General features: G+C 44.4%; 1 protein-coding gene across 1 annotated transcript in view; it reads left to right on the plus strand.

The window, feature by feature from the left end:
- Window positions 1-20954, plus strand: part of col4a5 (collagen, type IV, alpha 5 (Alport syndrome)) — a 64799-nt gene that overhangs the window by 29160 nt on the left and 14685 nt on the right. The window contains 37 exon segments of the mRNA XM_071522773.1: window positions 11-100; window positions 730-774; window positions 1157-1201; window positions 1423-1485; window positions 1925-1978; window positions 2089-2115; window positions 2869-2949; window positions 3506-3568; window positions 3747-3782; window positions 4075-4116; window positions 4327-4419; window positions 5757-5810; window positions 6163-6219; window positions 6412-6456; window positions 6617-6670; window positions 6836-6877; window positions 7252-7345; window positions 7560-7595; window positions 7844-8095; window positions 9593-9682; window positions 9893-9963; window positions 10943-11134; window positions 11891-12059; window positions 12819-12911; window positions 13042-13146; window positions 13946-14042; window position 14119; window positions 14183-14267; window positions 14270-14332; window positions 14573-14686; window positions 17368-17451; window positions 17454-17534; window positions 17982-18071; window positions 18682-18828; window positions 19195-19293; window positions 19542-19631; window positions 20146-20285. Of these exon segments, the coding sequence (XP_071378874.1) occupies window positions 11-100; window positions 730-774; window positions 1157-1201; window positions 1423-1485; window positions 1925-1978; window positions 2089-2115; window positions 2869-2949; window positions 3506-3568; window positions 3747-3782; window positions 4075-4116; window positions 4327-4419; window positions 5757-5810; window positions 6163-6219; window positions 6412-6456; window positions 6617-6670; window positions 6836-6877; window positions 7252-7345; window positions 7560-7595; window positions 7844-8095; window positions 9593-9682; window positions 9893-9963; window positions 10943-11134; window positions 11891-12059; window positions 12819-12911; window positions 13042-13146; window positions 13946-14042; window position 14119; window positions 14183-14267; window positions 14270-14332; window positions 14573-14686; window positions 17368-17451; window positions 17454-17534; window positions 17982-18071; window positions 18682-18828; window positions 19195-19293; window positions 19542-19631; window positions 20146-20285 (3084 nt within the window).

Below are 20954 nucleotides of genomic sequence, written 5' to 3' on the forward strand. Positions count from 1 at the left end.
TCCTGTGCAGGGAGAGAGGGGTTTCCCTGGTCTCACCGGCCAGCCAGGAGTCCCAGGGTTCCCCGGACCTGAAGGGCCCATTGGCCCCAGAGGAGAGAAGGTATGTTGGGGGTCCAGGGTTGGTGGATAGTCTGTTCTAATTAGGGATTAGGGGGTAACTGAATTACAGTAAGAGCCATAAAGTGGAGACAAGTTGTGAGTTGCCCCGGCCCCTGCTCAGGTCAGGGGAAAGAAGGCAAATTTGTTGTTTTTACTCTTAATGGACTAGGGGGGAGAAGGAAGGTAGAGAAAGTAAGTTGAGGGATATTTCATTCAGGGGCTGGGGTAGAGAGGATGCAGTAGGTTACGGGGTATTCGACTTTGTATTGAGGTAGAGAGGATAGGTTCTGGGGTAGGCCTACTTCACTTTGGGTTGGGGCAGAAAGTATAGTTTAAGGGACAATCCACTTTAAGGATATGATTAGGGGTATCAATTTATGGTTGGGTTAGGGAGGATACATTGAGGGGTATCTCACTTTGGATCGGGGTAGAGATGGTAGGTTGAGGGGTACTTCATTAAGGGGCTGGGGTAGAGATGGTACGTCTACTATACTCTTATTAAAGGTAATGCATGATGATGATTGTTTTACAGGATTGTAGACTGAAGATAATAAGACTAATCCAGTTCATTCATTCTGTCTGTCTGTCTGTCTGTCTCTCTGTCTGTCTCTCTATCATTCTCTCTCTCAGGGTAGTGATGGACCATCAGGACCAGGTGGTCCAAAAGGAATAAGAGTAAGTAAATCACTCATTCTTTAATCGTTTCTGTCTCTCTCTGTTAGTTTTTGAGTTACACTTCACTCAAGAGCCATTTTCACACTCTAACCTACACCACATGTTTTTTTGTTAATATTGACACATCTAGTAAGACAGCACCGTTTAGTTTTGTTTGTGTTGTCTTCTCCTCTTGGATCAGCAGGGTGAATTGTCTCAATACTGAATGATCTTGTGTTGTAATAACCTCCTCTGACCAGCAGATGTCCCCATTTCACCTCAACTCAAACAGAGAGTCATGAAGGAATGAAGGAATAGATTTATGTTTGATGATTCTGTGCTATAAAACGCTGCAACTTTTTATCGATGACTCATTTATTTTTCTTATTTTTCCCACTAATAGGGACCTCCTGGATTGCCAGGATTTCCAGGAACGCCAGGAATTCCAGTGAGTTCTCAAGGATGCATCTCAAATCCTACTGAAATAATTACTCCATTTATAAATAATCTATACTGGACTATCATGGATATTCTATGAGTGCTTTTCAGCCCTTGACACAGTGTAAATTCTCTAAACAGTTACCATTACTTCAGCCATAGCCAAACAGCATTTCTTCCTACCTGTACATTATGTGTGATGTCATTTCCTGTGCTCTTCCTGTCTCCCAGGGACTGCCGGGGCAGGACGGACCTCCGGGCCCAAGGGGGACAGCGGGCTGCAATGGGACTAAGGTATCCTGTGAAAGAGATGTCTACTTTTTTGGAAAAAAATGACACATTCTGAAAAAATGATAGTAAAGCTCATTGTGGAATATAATTAAAGTGCTATAACTGAATATCTTAAGGACTTTGCTAGCAAAATGTTAATATTTTAGAGGACAAAATCACAATAATAATAATAATTTTACAATAATTGGAACACCTGCTCTCTCCCTGAAATAGTCTGATCTGTTTATCCTTCAGATAAATTAGATATAAATTCTGCAAAAGGATTTACAACTCAATATTAACTTGTTTCAAAGTTTTTGCGCACTTTTTGTAAGAACACAACAGAAATTACAGTGCCATTATCTTCCAGACATACATGGACACCATCAGTCCATAGTCCAGATGACCTGAACTTTTTTTAAGCTACCTGTTTAACATGTTTCATGCTTTTTCTGGTCTGCAGGGTGAGAGGGGTTTCCCAGGAAGTTCAGGGATTCCTGGACTGGAAGGACGACCGGTGAGTCCACATCAAAGAAGAAGTCTGTCTAGTCGAGATTTCTCTGGTCCACATCTTCTGTTTTATCAAACCTTTCCTTCAATACTTTCCATTCTCTTTCTCCTTTGCAGGGCCCACCAGGGTTGCCAGGAATAAAGGTAAGCGTACAGCCTTGCATTTGTGGTTTAGAAGAACCGTGGATTCTGGTAATCCACCTACAGTATCTGCCTCAAGGTTTCTCTCAACAGCAGCGTTCTGCAAATAATTTAACGTGTCTTATTCCTTTCAAGACTTGTATGGTATTGTATTGTGTCATATTGTACTCTATCTTAGTCATGAAAGTTCAAGGCGCATGTCTGAACTTTGTCAGGAGACAAATTTTTTGCAAACGTTCTGCTGTTAAGAGTGAGCTGGTCATTATTGCAAAATAATGTCCCAACAGGATGATTCAAGACCCTGACGCAAAGCAGTGTTGGCTGTTGATAAGTGCTGCTCATTATCCTGTTTATTACATAGCTACCTACTAAAGACATTAATGATTTGACATGAAATATAGATTTCAAACGATTTCATTAGAAGCATAAAGTGACTTGCAAGCTTCTGCCAAAAACCTAGTCCAGCAGGACTGTCTGCAGTAACATCTTTTTACCACAAGGTGTCGCTAGTCAGTTTGATTGGAAATCAACAAAATGGACCAGACTTCCTGACTGCAGAGTGATATGATGAGTTGTGAAACAGTTGTTGAGCAATAACAGACCTCACAATCAAAATTGGGTATTCAGCAAAGCTGTGTAATAAACAGAAATCTATAACGGCTCGCCTCTGCCTGACTGAATGTTTCTCAGTCCCTTCTCATGTTTAGGACTTGGCTCCTCTGAGAGTGTGTTCTGGTTGTGTGTCCTCCTCCACAGGGAGACCCGGGCGACGTGATCTCGACCAACCGCTTTGGAGAGAAAGGAGCAGTGGGTCTGCCTGGCCTGCCGGGAGTCCCTGTGAGTCTGATAGACAGAGAGCTTCTTCAGCTTTTACTCTCCTTTCACTACACTGTGACAGTCTACCGGCCAATATTGATTGAATTTGTACCCATATTCAATATCTTTCAATTTGACCATTTTCTTGCCTCAAAAATGACTTTAAAAAGTCTGCAGTGTTTCCCCCAGAATTTTATTTTAGAGGAAAAGCCTCTACAAAGAAGAACTCCACACATTTAGACGTACACAATTATGGCCAAGCTTTTGGTCTGACTGACCTTCATCAGAACATACGCAAAGCATGGATTCGATGTAAAGCTCAGCAAATCTGTGGAAAGTTTTGTCTTTTCTGTACATACTTTATTGCACCTTAACAAAAGTTTTACTAGGCAAGCAGCAGTCAAGCTTTATTTTTGCCGGAAAGTGTCTTCTGTACAGTAGGAACTTCAAAAGGCATTCGTATCTTTAGAGGGGTTTGTCTGTTTGTACTGTATAACATTTGGTTGATGACGTTTGTGTGTGTGTGTGTGTGTGTGTGTGTGTGTGTGTGTGTGTGTGTGTGTGTGTGTGTTAACAGGGCTCTCCTGGAACCTCCGGGTTGCCAGGTCCACTCGGCCCTCCCGGACCCAGAGGCTACGAGGTAGAGCTGAGATGAACGATCCTACCAAAACATCATATCACTAGATTTTTTTTCTTATCTTTGACGTATTATTTATTTATTTATTTTATTTCTGTTGAATGAACAAATGAAATTGTTTGTTGTGTCAGTGAAGTTTTGTTTGCATCTGAACAAAGTTGTTTCTGATGTTGTTTTTCAGGGTCGAGCAGGTCCTCCTGGTCCTCCTGGACCTAAGGTGAGTCCAGACACAGGAGCAACGTGAAGAACACATTTATTTTCATTTGCTTTTGAATTTGAATTTTTAGGATTTTCTCATAATTTCATTTAAATTTTAAGAAAAAGTTAACACCGATAAGATACTAATGTGAAAACACACACATTCTAACTCCTCTCTGCCTTTTCTTAGAACATTCGTCTTCTTCGTCTTCTTCTTCTTCGCCTGTTAACCATGAAATATTCTTAGCCTAAATGGACAAGTTGTTGTGCGGTAACTCAATGACACAACGTCTCTCTCCTCTCTCCAACAGGGAAACATGGGATTGAACTTCCAAGGACCCAAAGGAGAGAAGGTACTGTTGGGTCAATATTACTGACATAATCTGACACTCATTTCATTATTTCATACCTCAGAAGTAACTAAGGACGTGCAAGAATACAAAGGTTTTACTTGTTACTCACTCTCTTTCTTGATGTCGATCTCTCTCTCTCCCTTTCCGTCTCTTCTGGTCTCTCTCTCTCTCTCTGTGTGTGTGTGTGTGTGTGTGTGTGTGTGAACACAGGGTGATCAAGGTTTGCCAGGACCTCCCGGCCCACCAGGACAGGTCGGGGAACAGAAGAGGCAGCCAGACACTGAGATCCAGAGAGGAGACAAGGTAATGTTGGCATCCTGGAGCTTGGAAGAGTCGTCAGTCTGAGGGTTTCTTAGAGTGTGTTCACACCAAGCATGCTTGGAGCGTTTTATTCAAACTCTGGACTGTTCACTCCTTTAGTTCAGTTACTTTGGCCAGGTGGGAACAATGCCATTCGAACTCAGGTGGCACCTAGACCTGAAAGTGCAAGTCCCAGTCCTCTTCCAAGAGAACTGCGGTGCGCTTTGTTAGGAGTGAGAACATAATCCAAACTAACTACAGGAACTACTAGCTACAGACAACCAGAATCTGGACTGATGCTCATATTCAGTTATTTCTTCATGTGTTCTTAACTGGTATGAACACCGGAGACGGTAAAGACAAGTCCACCATGCTTAGCTGAAGTTACGGGGACTGGAATCAGATTTGTCTTGACTCCGCCCACTGCCAAAATGCTACTGTATGTACCACAGCTCTACTTGCGTCCAGTTGTAAATAAAAAGGTGGGTGAACTCTGACCCCCAGGCGCTGATCATCGTTAGGCAAACAACCACCATTATAAACAAAAATGTATCATATTTGATCAATTATAAATCTATTCATTTATACTTCTTTTTCCTTAAAAGACCCCATCTTTACATAATTTACAGCACTTTGATACTACTTACTATGATTTTATGTCAGAATGATTCAGATTCAAATTTAGATTTATTTTCGCCAGGTACATATGCACATACGAGGAATTTAGGTTGGTAAATTGGTGCGGTGCAAATAGCAGACGGACAAAACAAAACAATAAAACAATAACTGTATAGTGGCATCCAGCGCAATATGCAGACACAAGCAATAGCCAAATAGACAATAATCATATATACAAGCAGTGCTATTAGCACTTAGAAACGAGAATAGCAGGCCTAAAAGAATGGGTAAACTATTTTCCTGCAAATCAAAAGGTGGGTAATCTGAGTTTTGGCGGGTTCACCCTCCCTACCTGCTTCCCTTCCTCCAAACTCTGAACTGCTGTATAGAATCTGACCACCAGAGTGCAGCACTGAGCCGTTTCAAACCGCTTGAGGCTGCAACTTTCACTTCAGACACTTGGTGGCAGCAGATAGCTTCTGAAGACTTGAGGACAAAGAGTTACACCAATGATTATACGCATGATAACATATGTGTTTATTAGAAATGTTTATTTTGGTCCTACATAATCATGTCGTAACTCCCCAAGGTGCTCTGACTTGACCCTCAGGTTTAATAATGAATTATTAAATAATTAAAATAATGAGTATTGTTTTAATTTTGTGCTATCAAGTAATCACTCACTTCATTTATTTGTTTTGTTTTGTGTGTTTGCCTCGTAGGGTGACCCAGGTCTTCCCGGGCCTGCGGGTGATCCAGGTCTTCCAGGACCTCCTGTAAGTACCGATCACCATCTGTGATAATTGACAAATATAAAGAAAATGTGGGCAGTCCGCTCACCTTCAGTATATTTATTCTTTATTTAGACAGTAGTTAACAAGCAAGAGGGGAGGAAACTGGATTCTTGGCACATCATAAATATACTTTCACATTTCTGCTTTTCACGTTTCTCTATTGGTAATTTTTATTGACCAGAAAATGTTTGTTTGTTAGCAACCTGCAGTGAAACCAGTCACAATGAAGCTGTTGTTTATCTCTCTATCTGTCTGTGTGTGTGTGTGTGTGTGTGTGTGTGTGTGTGTGTGTGTGTGTGTGTGTGTGTGTGTGTGTGTGTGTGTGTGTGTGTAGGGTCCCTCGGGTGGACAGAAAGGAGACAAAGGAGAACCAGGAGAGGCTGGCAAACGGGTGAGTTCACTACCGCTCACACATAAACATAAACAGATACACACACACACACAGGCACAAAAAGGGGGGAGATTATACACCCTGCACCTACACACAGGAGGATTTCCATATGTTACACACACACACACACACACACACACACACACATGATCAGTGAGCAGCACACTAATGCCACTTCTCTTCTCTTTACAGGGCAAACCGGGCAAAGATGGCGACCCCGGTCCTTCAGGCTTCCCTGTGAGTTCTGCCTGTCGACCAGAGAATTCATAACACCTTATATAGAGATGACATGATGCTGATTCCCCTTTTCTCTGCACTCTTTCACATCTGTCTTTCTTTCTTTCTTTCTTTTTCTTTCCTTCCCTCCTTCCCTCCTTCCCTCCTTCCTTCCTATCAGGGAATCAAAGGAGAGTCGGGCAGCCCAGGTCCTGCAGGCAGGGATGGAGATAGGGTGAGTTTTTCGCTTACTTTTAAACATTTTACCATTTTAACAACAAGTCAGTCAAGTGTGATGTCATGGATTATTTTGAATACTCACCCCCTCTCTCTCTCTCTCTCTCTCTCTCTCTCTCTCTCTCTCTCTCTCTCTCTCTCTCTCTCTCTCTCTCTCTCTCAGGGAGACAAAGGTGACCGTGGATACCCAGGTCCACCAGGACTGGTTTGTATTCTACATTTTTCTCATCTCGTATTTTTAAAAAAATTGATATTCTGGACTGGGAAAGTGTGTGAGGAACGCTCAAAAAACACTGCCCAGGTGCCACTGAGCAAGGCCATTAACCTAAAATGAACTTAAAACAAAGCAGGGATGATGATCAAAAACCCTTCCCAGGAGAATTAAAGATGAAATACAAAAATAAAGAGGATAAATTATTCCGGATGAAAAATCTGCATGAATTCCAGGACTTGTTTTTAAATTTCTTTGATTTTCTATCCATACTCACAAGCGCCTCCTCAGTGCAAGGGACACTTTTGACCTCTGGGTGATTTTTTTTTTTATTTTTTTTTTGTTTTTTTCCCTCCTTGTCCAACCAGGTGATTGGCGGGCAGACAAGTGGGCGGGTCGGATCGAAAGGTGAGCCCGGTTTCCCCGGATCACCTGGACGCAAGGGAGAGAGAGGACAACCAGGTCAGTACACAACACACTGATATACGCATACATGAGAATACATACACACATTTCACACTCACACACACACACACACACACACACATACAATCTGAGTAATACAAATGCTTGACATATTTAAGAGGATTTGAACTGATAACTGAATTTGAATAAAGGCTTTCCAGTTGGTTTTAGCAGTTTACACTAATGAACTTTGACCTCTTGTCTTCTTCAGGTTTAGGCGGACCTCCAGGACTGCCAGGGCTCCCAGGTTAGTGTGCATGATGAATACACACACATGCAGGAAAACACACACACACACACACACACACACACACACACACACACACACACACATACACACATGCATATACACTCATACACACAGAAAATAACAAACTCTGAACATCTGCATTTATACTGAATTTCATTCTAACAGCCACTCCTCTCATTCATCCATCGCTCCCTTTCTCCCTTCCTGCTCCCTCTCTCTTTCCCTCCCTTCCTCCCTCTCCTCAGGTTTGGGAGGTGGCGGTCAGCCCGGCGCTCCAGGTTTCCCAGGAGAGCGAGGTCACAAGGGAGAGGAAGGTCCTCCAGGCGTCTCCCTGCCGGGGCCCCCGGGACGGCCCGGTGCTTCTGGACTCCAGGGCCCTCCTGGGCCCCCCGGACCTCCGGGTTTCTCCACCGGAGGAGGCAACTGTATCACTGGAGAGCCGGGACGTCCCGGACTGCAGGGAGAGAGAGGCTACCAGGGAGAGACGGGCCAGAAGGGTGAGTGTGGGCCGGTCACTACAGAGGATCATGGAGGTCTTTTGAATAATGGATAATTATATAACAACTAGGCTACAAAAAGAGAAATACCTGAAGAAGCTTGTTGTTGTGGCTGCAGATCCATTCAGTAACGTTCTCAGTAAAAGTGAATAGTGTGATAAGGTGGATTTGTTACTGTGACACAGTAAACTGTCTTGTCTTTAGCTCTAGTCTCTACTCCAAAACATGAAGAGTTGTAGCTTGAGAAGAGTCAGCTCAGTTAACCTGAACAAACTGTTAGCTAGCTAACTAGCCAGCAAACACACTGATGTTAATGTGGACATGCTAACGCTAGCTGCTGCTAGCTACGTTAACTAGTACGCTAATCAGATGTGTTTATGTAAAGACTGTGATTCTGACCAGATACCAGTTAGCTAATTTCTAGAAAATCAATCAGATTCATTGAAATAGTAATAAATAAAAAAAAATGTAATGTCTTTTGCAGAATGACGTCCTAAAAGTAATTTTTTGTGGAATTCCCCTTAGTGATTTCCAACATTCAGAATCAGAATCAGAGTCAGATTTATTGCCAGGTGCATTTACACATACGAGGAATTTGATCTGGTGAGGTTGGAGCGAAAGAAATACAAATTGTAAATAAAACAATAAATTAGAGAACAAATCAGAACACAATGAAACTAAGTACAGAAGGAAATGATCAGTGGTAAGACAGTAACGGCTCATGAAGATGACTATGTTTAACTATTATAATAAATATGGCTGTTATACATACAGTATATACACTTAAAGAACTGTACATAAAGTGCCTGTGGCCTATGGTTTACAGATAAATATAGTATAGACATAGTATATAGTAGGCTATAAAATATATATAAGTCAAAATGTGAAGTATAGTATAAGATATGGGTAACACTTTACGATAAGGGTACATTAATTAAGGGTTAGTTAATGCTTAATAAGCATTAACTAACCCTTAATTAACAGTTAACATGTGTAATTTACTAATGGTGTTCATGTTAACTAAGGTATTAATTTATACATTATTTAATAGTCATCTTTATAAAATATTAAATAATGTATAAATTAATACCTTAGTTAACATGAACACCATTAGTAAATTATTACCAGACACATTAGTTAACTGTAAATTAATGTACCCTTATTGTAAAGTGTTACCAAGATATGTTATAAAATATAGTATCAATAGTTAAGACAGATAGTTCTGCACAGACCAGAGAGTTTATTATATATTGACATTATCTATGTCAATAAGCCCACAATACATACACACACTACACCTTACCCATACTTAACTTACCCATGGTGCCCAGCTCAGAGTGGAAAACCCTCTGACGCAGCAGGTAGGTCATGTGACTGTCACGTGCTCCACTGAGACCAGCAGAAGGTAAACAGGGTTAGGGTGAGGCTCCAGACGGGACAGGACAGAGGGTGGAGGTCTAAACCCTGATGTGATGTGATGACCTGCTGTTGTTCCAGGTGAGAAGGGCGACACCTGTGTGAACTGCGTCAGCGACGGCATTCCCATCCCCGGATCCCCTGGACCTGTTGGAGCCCCCGGATTCCCCGGTAACACGCTGAACTCTCTACTCGACAGATTCCCATGTAGTTCTGATGGGAGTTTTTGATCTAGAAGTCTTTGGAAGGGCATAATGACTGTCTTAAACAGCAGTCAAATTCCTATTCAGCAGTAATTGGCATGAATCAGGAGCCATGTTAACCCACAGTGTGTAAATATTGTAGTTATCAGTACATAACTCCTGTCCTGTCCTGCACCAGGCACTCCTGGCAGTCCAGGTATCAAAGGAGACAGAGGATTCTCAGGAGCACCCGGTGCTAGCGGCCCTCCTGTGAGTACTTCCTGGTTTTTACTTCCTGCTTCCTTTTTCAAACAGGATGTGACAGATATCCATGAACCGGAATTGTGCGTGAGGATTTTGGGCACTATCTCAATTTGACTTCCAGCTCCATATAGAAAATCTGCTTGTATGTTGAAGTGTTGAAGTATTTGATCATGGCTGTATTTGAATGTAGTTCCTTTGGTTGCTGTCTTTGTTATGGTTTTATTTTTATTTTTAAATAAACCTTAAATAAAGGTTATAATGCCTTTGTTATCGTCTCTCTCTTCTTGGTAGTGAGTATAATTTTACCAAGATAGTCTGAAATGTATCAGCTTTGATTGAAGTTTTAAGGCTAAATGGTCCAACTTGGACATCTACACTAAACATAAAACACTAAACTACTGTCTTCCTCTTTATCCTTCCTTTCCTTTCCTTTCCTCTCCTTTCCTTTCCTTTCCTTTCCTTTCCTTTCCTTTCCTTTCCTTTCCTTTCCTTTCCTTTCCTTTCCATTCCTTTCCTTTCCTTTCCTTTCCTTACCTCTCTTCTCCTCTCCTCTCCTTTCCTTTACTTTCCTTACCTCCCCTCTCCTTTCTTCTCCTCTCCTCTCCTTTCCATACCCCCACCCCCCCACCCCCACTAAACTACTGTCTTCCTCTTTATCCTTCCTTTCCTTTCCTTTCCTCTCCTTTCCTTTCCTTTCCTTTCCTTTCCTTTCCATTCCTTTCCTTTCCTTTCCTTTCCTTTCCTTTCCTTTCCATTCCTTTCCTTTCCTTTCCTTTCCTCTCCTTTCCTTTCCTTTCCTTTCCTTTCCTTTCCTTTCCATTCCTTTCCTTTCCTTTCCTTTCCTTTCCTTTCCTTTCCTTTCCTTACCTCTCTTCTCCTCTCCTTTCCTTTACTTTCCTTACCTCTCCTCTCCTTTCCTCTCCTCTCCTTTCCTTTCCATACCCCCACCCCCCCCCTCTCTCCTCTCCTCTCCTCTCCTCCACAGGGTCCCCCCGGTTCCCAAGGTGCCCCGGGATTCCCCGGAGAGAAGGGAGACCCGGGCGACGCCATCACAGTGAGCGGTCTGAGGGGAGACAAGGGCGACACCGGTTTCCCCGGCCCGCCCGGTCTGCCCGGCCTGGACGGCCGCCCGGGGCGTGACGGGTCGCCCGGAGCGCCCGGTCCCAAAGGAGCTTCAGTAGGTTTCTGGAAGTTATAGAGAGTTGAGAATGCATCATAAACTCTCAGTAAGAAAAATCAGTGAGGATGTGAATATCACCCAGCTGTAAGGAAACAGAATGTGAATCAAAACATTATGAGTCAAATAAAAGACAGTTCAACAAATCAAATACATTAAATTATAATGTATGGATTACCATGACATGTTCTGCATCAGATACCACCTGAAAGGTTCCTTTAACATTTTATGATATTCAGTATTGATAATATATAACAGAATTTCACAGAATTTCACTAAATTAAATCCAACAGCCAGAAATTCCAGAATAGGTTTTTTTTTTCAAATTCCAATTCCACAGTTGAATTGGAGTTGATTGATGTATTTGCATATGCATTCATGCTATGGATTACCATTAGATGTTCTGCATCAAATACCAGCTGAACCAGCTGTTCATTTAACACTTTATGATATTCAGTATTGATAATATATAACACTATGTGGAATCTCAGATATGTGGGAAGAAAAATAAAAAAAACATTGAATTTCACAGAATTTCATTGAATTAAATTAAACTTCCTGAAATTTGAATTCAATTCCAATTCTGTTTTCTTCAAATTCCAATTCCAGCTCCTCAGTTGAAGTTGAATTGATGAGTTCATTCATGAATTGACCTCAAGCCTGCTGTCCATCATGTGTCCAGAACTAATGTCTCTCTCCTCTCCTCTGTGTGTGTGTGTGTGTGTGTGTGTGTGTGTGTGTGTGTCCGTCCACCAGGGCTCTCTGCTGGTGAAAGGAGAGCGAGGGCCGCCAGGTGACCCAGGTGTCCAGGGTACCCCAGGGGACCGGGGTCCCCCGGGTGGCCCTGGCTTCGGACCCCAGGGACCGGGAGGAGAGAAAGGCGTCCAGGGCGTCTCAGGGAGACCCGGATCCCCCGGCGCACCAGGTGAGACGGTCGTTTTTAGATTCATTTTGTGATCCCCCCCGAATGAGAAACTTGAGAAATGGGAAAATCTGCTTATCTCTCAATACGAATATGCTTATCTCACCCCCTCACCCTCTCACCCTCTCACCCTCTCACCCCCTCACCCCCTCACCCTCTCACCCTCTCATCCTCTCATCCTCTCACCCTCTCACCCTCTCACCCACTCACCCTTGAATCCTCTCACCCACTCACCCACTCACCCTCTCATCCTCTCACCCCCTCACCCCCTCATCCTCTCATCCACTCACCCTCTCACCCACTCACCCTCTCACCCCCTCACCCTCTCACCCTCTCATTCTCTCACCCCCTCATCCTCTCATCCACTCACCCTCTCACCCTCTCACCCCCTCACCCTCTCATTCTCTCATCCTCTCACCCCCTCATCCTCTCATCCTCTCACCCTCTCACCCTTTCACCCTCTCACCCTCTCATCCTCTCACCCTCTCACCCTCTCATTCTCTCACCCCCTCACCCCCTCATCCTCTCACCCTCTCATCCTCTCACCCTCTCACCCTCTCACCCCCTCACCCTCTCACCCATTCACCCACTCACCCTCTCACCCTCTCACCCTCTCATTCTCTCATTCTCTTACCCCCTCATCCTCTCACCCCCTCACCCTCTCATCCTCTCACCCCCTCACCCCCTCACCCTTTCACCCTCTCACCCCCTCACCCTCTCACCCTCTCATCCTCTCACCCTCTCACCCTCTCACCCCCTCAGGAACTAAAGGCGAGCCCGGCCTGACGGTGGCGGAGAAAGGCCTGCCAGGACCCAGAGGACAAGACGGAGAGCCAGGTCTGCCCGGCCAGCCAGGTACGACGTGGCCGTTTTACAATAAAGGGACAATACACCATGTGACACCAGCTACTCCCAGGGAACCGGTAACCATGGTGACGCACGTATCTGTCTCCTGATTGGCTGTGTGTGGTTGTGTGTTTGCCAGGTAACCCAGGTCAGTCCGGACAGCCCGGTTTCCCCGGGTTACCAGGAGGGAAGGGTGATCCGGGACTCCCTGGAATCGGACTGCCTGGACCCCCTGGAGCTAAAGGTAAAGACAGAAACACTTCTCCTGTCCCCCCCCCCTCTTCCTCCTAATTCTCCTTCTCCTCCTCCTCTTCCTCCTCTTCTTCCTCCTATCCCTCCTTCTCCTCCTACTCTTCCTTGTTTTCCTCCTCCTATCCCCCATTTTCCTCTCCATCGTCTTCCTCCTATCCCTCCTTCTCCTCCTCCTCTTCCTCCTCTTCTTCTTCCTATCCCTCCTCCTCCTCTTCCTCCTATCCCTCGTTTTCCTCCCCCTCTTCCTTGTTTTCCTCCTCCTATCCCCCATTTTCCTCCCCGTCTTCTTCCTCGTATCCCTCCTCCTCCTCCTCACCCTTTCTTCTATTCCTCTCTCTCCTCCTCTTCTTCCTATCCCTCCTTCTTCTACCTCTCCTTCTCCTCCTCTTCCTCCAACGTTGCCTCCTACCCGTTCTCCTCCTCCCCCCTCCTCCCTTTCCCTTTCCCCTCCCTTTCCTACCTCCCTTTCCTGTCATCTTCTTCCTCTTCTACCTCTCACCTTCCTGATCTTACGCCCATCCTTCCTTTTCCTCCTCTTCCTATCCCTTGTTCTTGTTATCTTCCTCTTCCTACCTCTCTTCCTCTCTCTCTTCCTCCTACCTCTCCTTCTCGTCTTCCTCTTCTTACTTCTCTTTCTTTCCTCTTTCACCTCCATTTCCCTGCTTTTCCTCCTCCTCTGATTCCTAACCATTTTCCTAACCATGCCTCCTCTTCTCTCCTCTAATCTTCCTACCTCCCCCTCCTCCTCCTCCTCTTCCTCCTCTCACCTGTCCCCTCCTGTTCTCCTGCAGGATTCCCAGGTACGGCCGGCCAGCCAGGAACTCCAGGAGTAGGAGGCAGACCAGGTGTAGACGGCCGCCCCGGCCAGCCTGGCTTTTCGGGCCCAAGGTACGACCGGAGACCTGCTGCAACTGAAGGGACAAATATGGGACAAAATTTCACAATAAAACGTTAATTCAATAAGAGTTGAATCATGGTGTTTGTCAATTGTGTGTGTGTGTGTGTGTGTGTGTGTGTGTGTGTTACAGGGTGAGCCTGGCTTCGGACTCCCTGGTCCTCCCGGCTCCCCAGGATTCCCTGGAGCTAAAGGTGTATCCGGACCCAAAGGAGATCCCGGTTTCCCGGCAACCCCGGTTCACCTGGGCGATCCGGCTTTGATGGCGGCCCTGGAAATAAAGGTATTCTGTGGTTCTGTTAAGGATCTGCTGTGTGTGTGTGTGTGTGAGGGAGGGAGAGAGAGAGAGAGAGAGAGAGAGAGAGAGAGAGAGAGAGATATTCCAATTCGTATTTCTCACCTCCATCTCTCACTTTCTCAGCGAACACACACACACATACACGCACACACACACATGCACACACACACACACACACCTTGATCACCTATTAACCCAAACCTCCTTCCTCCTCTGTCCCTCCAGGTGAACCCGGTACTCCCGGTATTCCCGGAGCTCGCGGCCCCTCTGGCTCCCCCTCCCTCGGCTCTCAGGGGCCCCAAGGACCCCCCGGAGCGCCAGGCCTGATGGGAGCCCCAGGTAACGCACTCAGGCTTGGATCCAGTTCACTTTCATGCATAGTGCTACACAGCTTTATAGATTCCAAAATTCAAAGGTCACTATCACTTTTATTTACCAGTTTAAAACACTACAGCAGAATTGATTACTGTTGGTTACAGGTGCATCAGAGAAGACATTATAGACTATGAAAGTGTGAGGGAAGACAAATCTGAGCAAGAACCGAAAAATCTGTGCTTTCTCTCATTAATTCCAAGTTAATTCCAAGTAATTTCTAGTTCATTCTAAGTAAGAGCAGAGGCAACGAGTTTCTCTGCATTATTTTACCAGACAAATTCTGATTTATAAACTGGATGATGATGGCAGATTGAAAGCGGCTGGTTGAGCAGAAAAAATATCAGTCACAGATCAAATTTTCCCAGCATTTCCTCTTTATTTTGCTTCATAGCGTTACACAGGGATGGATATGGAAAGGCAGTTCCAATTCTAAATCAATGAGAAAATGATCGAATTGGGACCAATAACATACATTAATAGGCTTTGAAATGCTCTATTTCTGCCATCGTGCCTCATGTAGGTACATTTTCAAAGAGATATTTCAATGTGTAAGTGAAATTTTTGTTTGCTGATGAAGATTATAGCATTAGGATTGTTTTGGACTCTTTGTGTTTATCATTTTGCATTTTTGATGATTTGTTTGTCGATCTAAAAGTCACCCAAGAGTTTGCGCATGACCACACACTTTGTTGGGTGTCATTTTGGTTCGGGGGTTCAGACCGTTAACGCTACGCACTCAAGGTGTGTCTGAATGTGTGTGTGTGTGTGAAAGAGAGAGGATGTGATTATGTGCCTTTTAGAGGTGCGTCGTCACGGTTACCCCCCCCTCCCACTGGACGGTAACCGCACCTTGATCTGGGGGAACTTCACCTCACTTGTTCGCCTTGTGTTTCTTTTCCTCCATGCATGTATAGTGTCTCTTTCTTTTCGAGAGAGACCACCGGAAAATCTCTCGAGTCACGTCACTCTTTCTCGGCCGGCATCACGACCCTCCGCACCGGACGCTTCAGCTGCTTAACGCAATATTACACTTAGTTTTAACATGGGGGGGGGGGGGGGGGGGGGGGGGTATTCGGCTCATGACCGCCATGAAAACCAGAATATAAAACTAATCACGCAAGATCAGATGCAGCTGGATGAGTTTGTAGCGTTCAGATTTTTACTTCCCATTCATTTGAATGAAGCCTGAAAACGTTGGTGAACAGATTCAGTAACAGATCCTGGGTCCGTCGTCATTTTGTATTTCTATTCATGGTTTAGACAATAATAAAAGTAGATCCGGTCTCCCAAACCGGAACTGTCTCTCCTAAATGGTGTCCCTCCGCTATGTTTTCCTCTATCAATAAAAATGCTATTCGGCGAAATTATGTTCTAAAACGTTGGACCAACAGTAGGGATGGACAATTCCCTGACTCCTTGCGATGGAATTGATGAAATCGATTCTAAACGATTCCGATTCTAAATGACAATCAGCACAAAAATTGAATTTTTACACTGGTTGCCATTCAAAAGTGAGCCTTGAATTTCTCCCTCCCCTCTCCCCGCTTGCTGTGAAATGGATCAGACCAAGGCAGTCCAGCACAGATTAGTATATATAGGCCTAAATCTGAATGAATTACTTGATGGAATCGAGAATCGACTCTTTTGGTTATCGACTCTCCATCCCTAACCAACAGTCAGTTGAAAATCACAGCAGCAGAATCTGTTGTTGAATCTGTTCACCAACGTGTTCATGTCAGTTTTCAGGCTGGCCTCATTCAAAAAAATCGGAACGTTTCAACTCATCCCAGCTGAGTAGTTTATATTAACCCCCAATGTTAAAAACTAAGTGTGATATTGCTTTAAATACAGAGCAGCTTAACGTCGAAGTCTTCCCACAAGGCCTCACCACTGTAACCTCCCACGGCTCTTTCCCCGAACGCCACACAAAACCACAAACTAACTCGTGTCCAGTGAGATACAGATTACATTTTCCTGTTTGAATAGTCTGAAAATGCATCAGACATTTTCAGTGTTCAGAAACCAGCTTTGTATCGGACGTTTCGATGCATTAATGCGTTATGCCTCGTTCCCTTCATCTCATCTGCGGCTTAATCCGACGCTCCGCCCTCTCTTGGCTTTGAAACGCGCCTCTTCCTTACCTGCGGCCCTCTGATGCCAAGGCGAGAAAGGTATCGTACCCCAACACCGCTGTGGGCTGATGGTCTTTCAATGGGACAGAGGTCGCAAATGATAGTGTTTGCTAACGTTACAATAGTTTAAAGTACACAGTAAATGTGTCACTTGAAAGTCCCTTTTTTCTGTGTTGATGGGTTTTTTTTTTATTTGTATTCAATGATTTGGTGCTTTCCTGAATGTCTGTACCAAACACACACACACACACACACACACACACACACACACACACACACACACACACAGGATCATCTGGATCATGACTCTGGCTTGCATATGTGTCCAAAGACTGGAAAATGGTCAACTTTTCAATAGAATTTTATTATGGGAATCCACACAGTGTTCAGTAAAAAACAAAAAACTGTAATTTGTCTTCAGACTTGAATCATTCATAATCTGGAAATGTGGCGTTCCAAGACATTCCCATCTCCAGAGGCTAAGTTCTCTCTTTCTCTCCCACACCATTTTAGGATTCCCAGGTGCAGATGGAGAGAAGGGAGAACCCGGTCAGCCAGGTCTGGACATCCCAGGTCTGCCAGGAGACAGAGGCAGCCCCGCTTCCCGGGTTCCCCGGGACCGATCGGAACCGCAGGACCCCCTGGAGGACCAGGACGGGATGGTCTGCCTGGAGGGCCAGGTGAAATATCATCCTTAAATTACAGAGTCATGACTGACTGGCTGGTTGACTGGCTGGCTAACTGACTAACTGGTGAGGTGACAGGCTAGCTAGCTGGCTGGCTGACTAACTGGCTAGGTGACTGGCTGGCTAACTGACTAACTATTTAGGTGACTGGCTAGCTGAATGGCTGGCTAGCTAATTGACTAACTATCTAGGTGCCTGGCTGGCTAGATGGTTGGCTACCTGACTTATTATTTAGATGACTGGCTAGTTGGCTGTCTAGCTAACTGACTGCTTGCTGGCTAACTCAGTAAGTGACTCACTAGCTGTATAAATGAATTACTTTTTGATATTTTCTGTTCTGTGTGCTTCTATTTGTGCTCTCTGATGTTAAATGTGACTCTATTGCCTTTTAGCCAATCAGAGTAAGTCTTAACGTCATCTCCTCTGTGTCACTGGCTGCAGGTGCCAAAGGAGACATGGGACCCATGGGTGCTCCAGGACCCGGTGGAGGACCTGGAAGCCCTGGAGGACCTGGCTTCCCAGGACCTAAAGGTATGCACGCATACAACATATGCTAACGATACGGTATGTTATCACATGCTGACACAAAACATGAGTTTTACATGTAGGAAGCTGTAAATGATATTTATACATTTGTAACTTTTTTAAAATACACCTCTTTGAGTTACAAATGGTTAAGAAAGCATCAAAAAGAATATTTTCCATCCATGAGTCAAACTCTCGAGAATATATATATCCAGTACACACAAAATATTTACTTGCTTTTCCATTTACTCTTTACCCGGTGTCTGGTAGCTCTTTCCTGGGAAGAATCTGCTGCCGCAAGTGATGTGAAGTGAAGTGATGCGTTTTACATTTCGGTTTGTTTGTAATAAACAGTAGAAGAAGAACTGGGTAGTAAGCATGAGCGGCGATAGCCACCATGGCTGAACAGACGGAGAACAGAGAAACTCAAACTGCAGCAACAGAAAATCCAAGCTCCGCCCACACTGTTTGATTGACAGGTGATCTGTGGGAAGAGCAGTGCAGAAACACCACAGTGAGGCTGAGGGACAAAGATGGAGACTGAATAAGAAACACAAGGACCTTTCTGACAAATAAAACATCTTTTCTCTCTCTCTCTCTCTCTCCTCTCCTCCAGGTGATAACGGTTTCCCCGGCAGAGACGGATCGCCCGGCGGTCCCGGTGGCAAGGGAGAGAGGGGCGACCCGGGCGTCCAGGGGCCTCCGGGGCCCAGCCTGCCGCCGCAGGCCCTGAAGGGAACCAAGGGAGAGGCAGGAGTGCCAGGTACGTCTGAACGCCATCGCTGCATCGCAACAAGTGGTTTAATGTTGTGCTCAGTCTTAAACATTATTAATATTCACTGTGTTATTCAATATTTTCCCTGTTTCCAGCTACAACTCTTATTTCCAAACTACTGAATGATTAATTATTTTTGTTAAAATGACTAAATAAGTAAAAGAAACAACATAGTTTTTCATTATGATTATTATTACAAGTTTTATGCCTACTAAACAAGTGAGATATTATTAGCATTATTCCAGTGCAGTTTCATGTGTTTCAAGAAGTTTGAATATAAAGGTAGATGGTGAGAATTAATGATTTTCTCTGTGTGTGTGTGTGTGTGTGTGTGTGTGTGTGTGTGCTCTACAGGTGCGTCAGGTCTCCCAGGTCAGAAAGGTGTCTCTGGTCTCCCAGGAGACAATGGACTGCCAGGATCAGATGGACGCCCCGGACTACCAGGACCACAAGGTATGGGTTTACCCCGCACACACACACACACACACACACACACACACACACACACGTACATTTACAATTTAGGCCTTTAGGTAATGTTTTTATCTGGAGCTACTGACCATGAGTAGAAAAAGCTTAACATTTCTACATCACCTCTATTCCAAGCTAACTGGAACAATACAAGAGTCTCACTCACACACACACACACACACACACACGCACAGAGCTCTAACATGCAGTTTCCGTTTTTCCGTTTCCAGGTCCTAAGGGAGATTCTGGAATCCCAGGAGGCTCGGGCTCTCCTGGAGCTCCAGGACTGAAGGGCAGCATGGGAGAAATGGGATTCCCAGGTGGGTTTGAACGTCTCAGTGTCGCCCTGCTAGCATGAATTATTACACACATGGGTTTGAAAACTTTAAATGTGAAATGTTGAATGATCTTAAAGATTACCCAGTTAGCTTGGTAACTGTGCAAGTGAATTAAATGCGATTCTTGGATGTTTTCGGGAAAATATTCCAAATCAAACTGGAATACTGTTTTATTTGATGCCTTGTCGCCATGCTAACTGATGATTTTTATGAACAAATTTTTATGAAGTTATTTCAAGATCATTTTTACAGATAGCTGGCTATTGGTCCATAATATGACAATGTAATTCTTAATATTTTGGCTAATTTATGAAATTAAACTTGTACATTGGTTATTAGGTATGCCTTTTAGCCATGATAACTGGCTCATTGATCAATACCTAAGCACATTTCAGTATTTCCGTATCATTTTCACTGTTACCTGGCTGACTGCTCAATCCTTGGCTGGATCATCTCTCCAATTCGCTCACTAACCTTGTCGTTGATGATGTCACAGGACCATCAGGGCTGAAGGGTACGCCGGGTCTGCCGGGTCGGTCAGGAGGGCCAGGAGGACCGGGAGCGCCCGGGTTCCCCGGAGCCAAAGGTGAACCGGGTTCCGCAGGAGTCGGAGCACCCGGACTGCCCGGATCCAAGGTGCAAACACACACTGGTTCTTCTTTCACCGTGTTTCACTTCACTTTCATGCCAACAGTCATTTTGTAAGGGAAGATGGAGGATAACTCATTTTATAGAAGATACCTCTCCAAATGTAAAGAGACAGGTGTGAAGCAAAGAAAATGAATAGACTAAAATTCAAAATGTCAAGGTTTCCCTTAAATTTTTAGAAAGGAAGAATTATTTTGATTTCTGAATTCTTTTCACCTGAAAATCATAATATCTCCAAATGTTAAAGGATCCAGTGAGTCTATAAAATTGTTCAAGGGCTTAAGTGTCATTTTTACAACTTAAGATGGTCATTGGTCATCAAGGGAGGATAGCTCATTTTGGATTGAAACTCTTCAAATAGAATACAATGAAATCTGTTGGGTAGCCCAGTGGCTACTGGTCACTGCCTTGTAGAAAATTTGCACACTAGCTAACTTATCTAGTAGAAGCTAGTGTTAGTAGTGGCTACTCGCATGTTAACATTAACATTGGTTGCGTTGCTAAATGAGCCTGCTGGCTAGTTAGCTAGCTAACAGTTTGTTCAGGTTAACTGAGCTGACTCTTCTCAAGCTACGACTCAGAGTGTTTTGGAGTAGAGACTAGAGCTAAAGACAAGACAGTTTACTGTGTCACAGTAACCAAATCCACCTTATCACA

This window comes from Centroberyx affinis, unplaced genomic scaffold (assembly GCF_046629955.1).
Source record: "Centroberyx affinis isolate AG114_WGS23_722 - 3 ecotype Tasmania unplaced genomic scaffold, CSIRO-AGI_Caff_v1 ptg001026l_1, whole genome shotgun sequence".
In the NCBI taxonomy this organism is placed as follows: Eukaryota; Metazoa; Chordata; class Actinopteri; order Beryciformes; family Berycidae; genus Centroberyx; species Centroberyx affinis.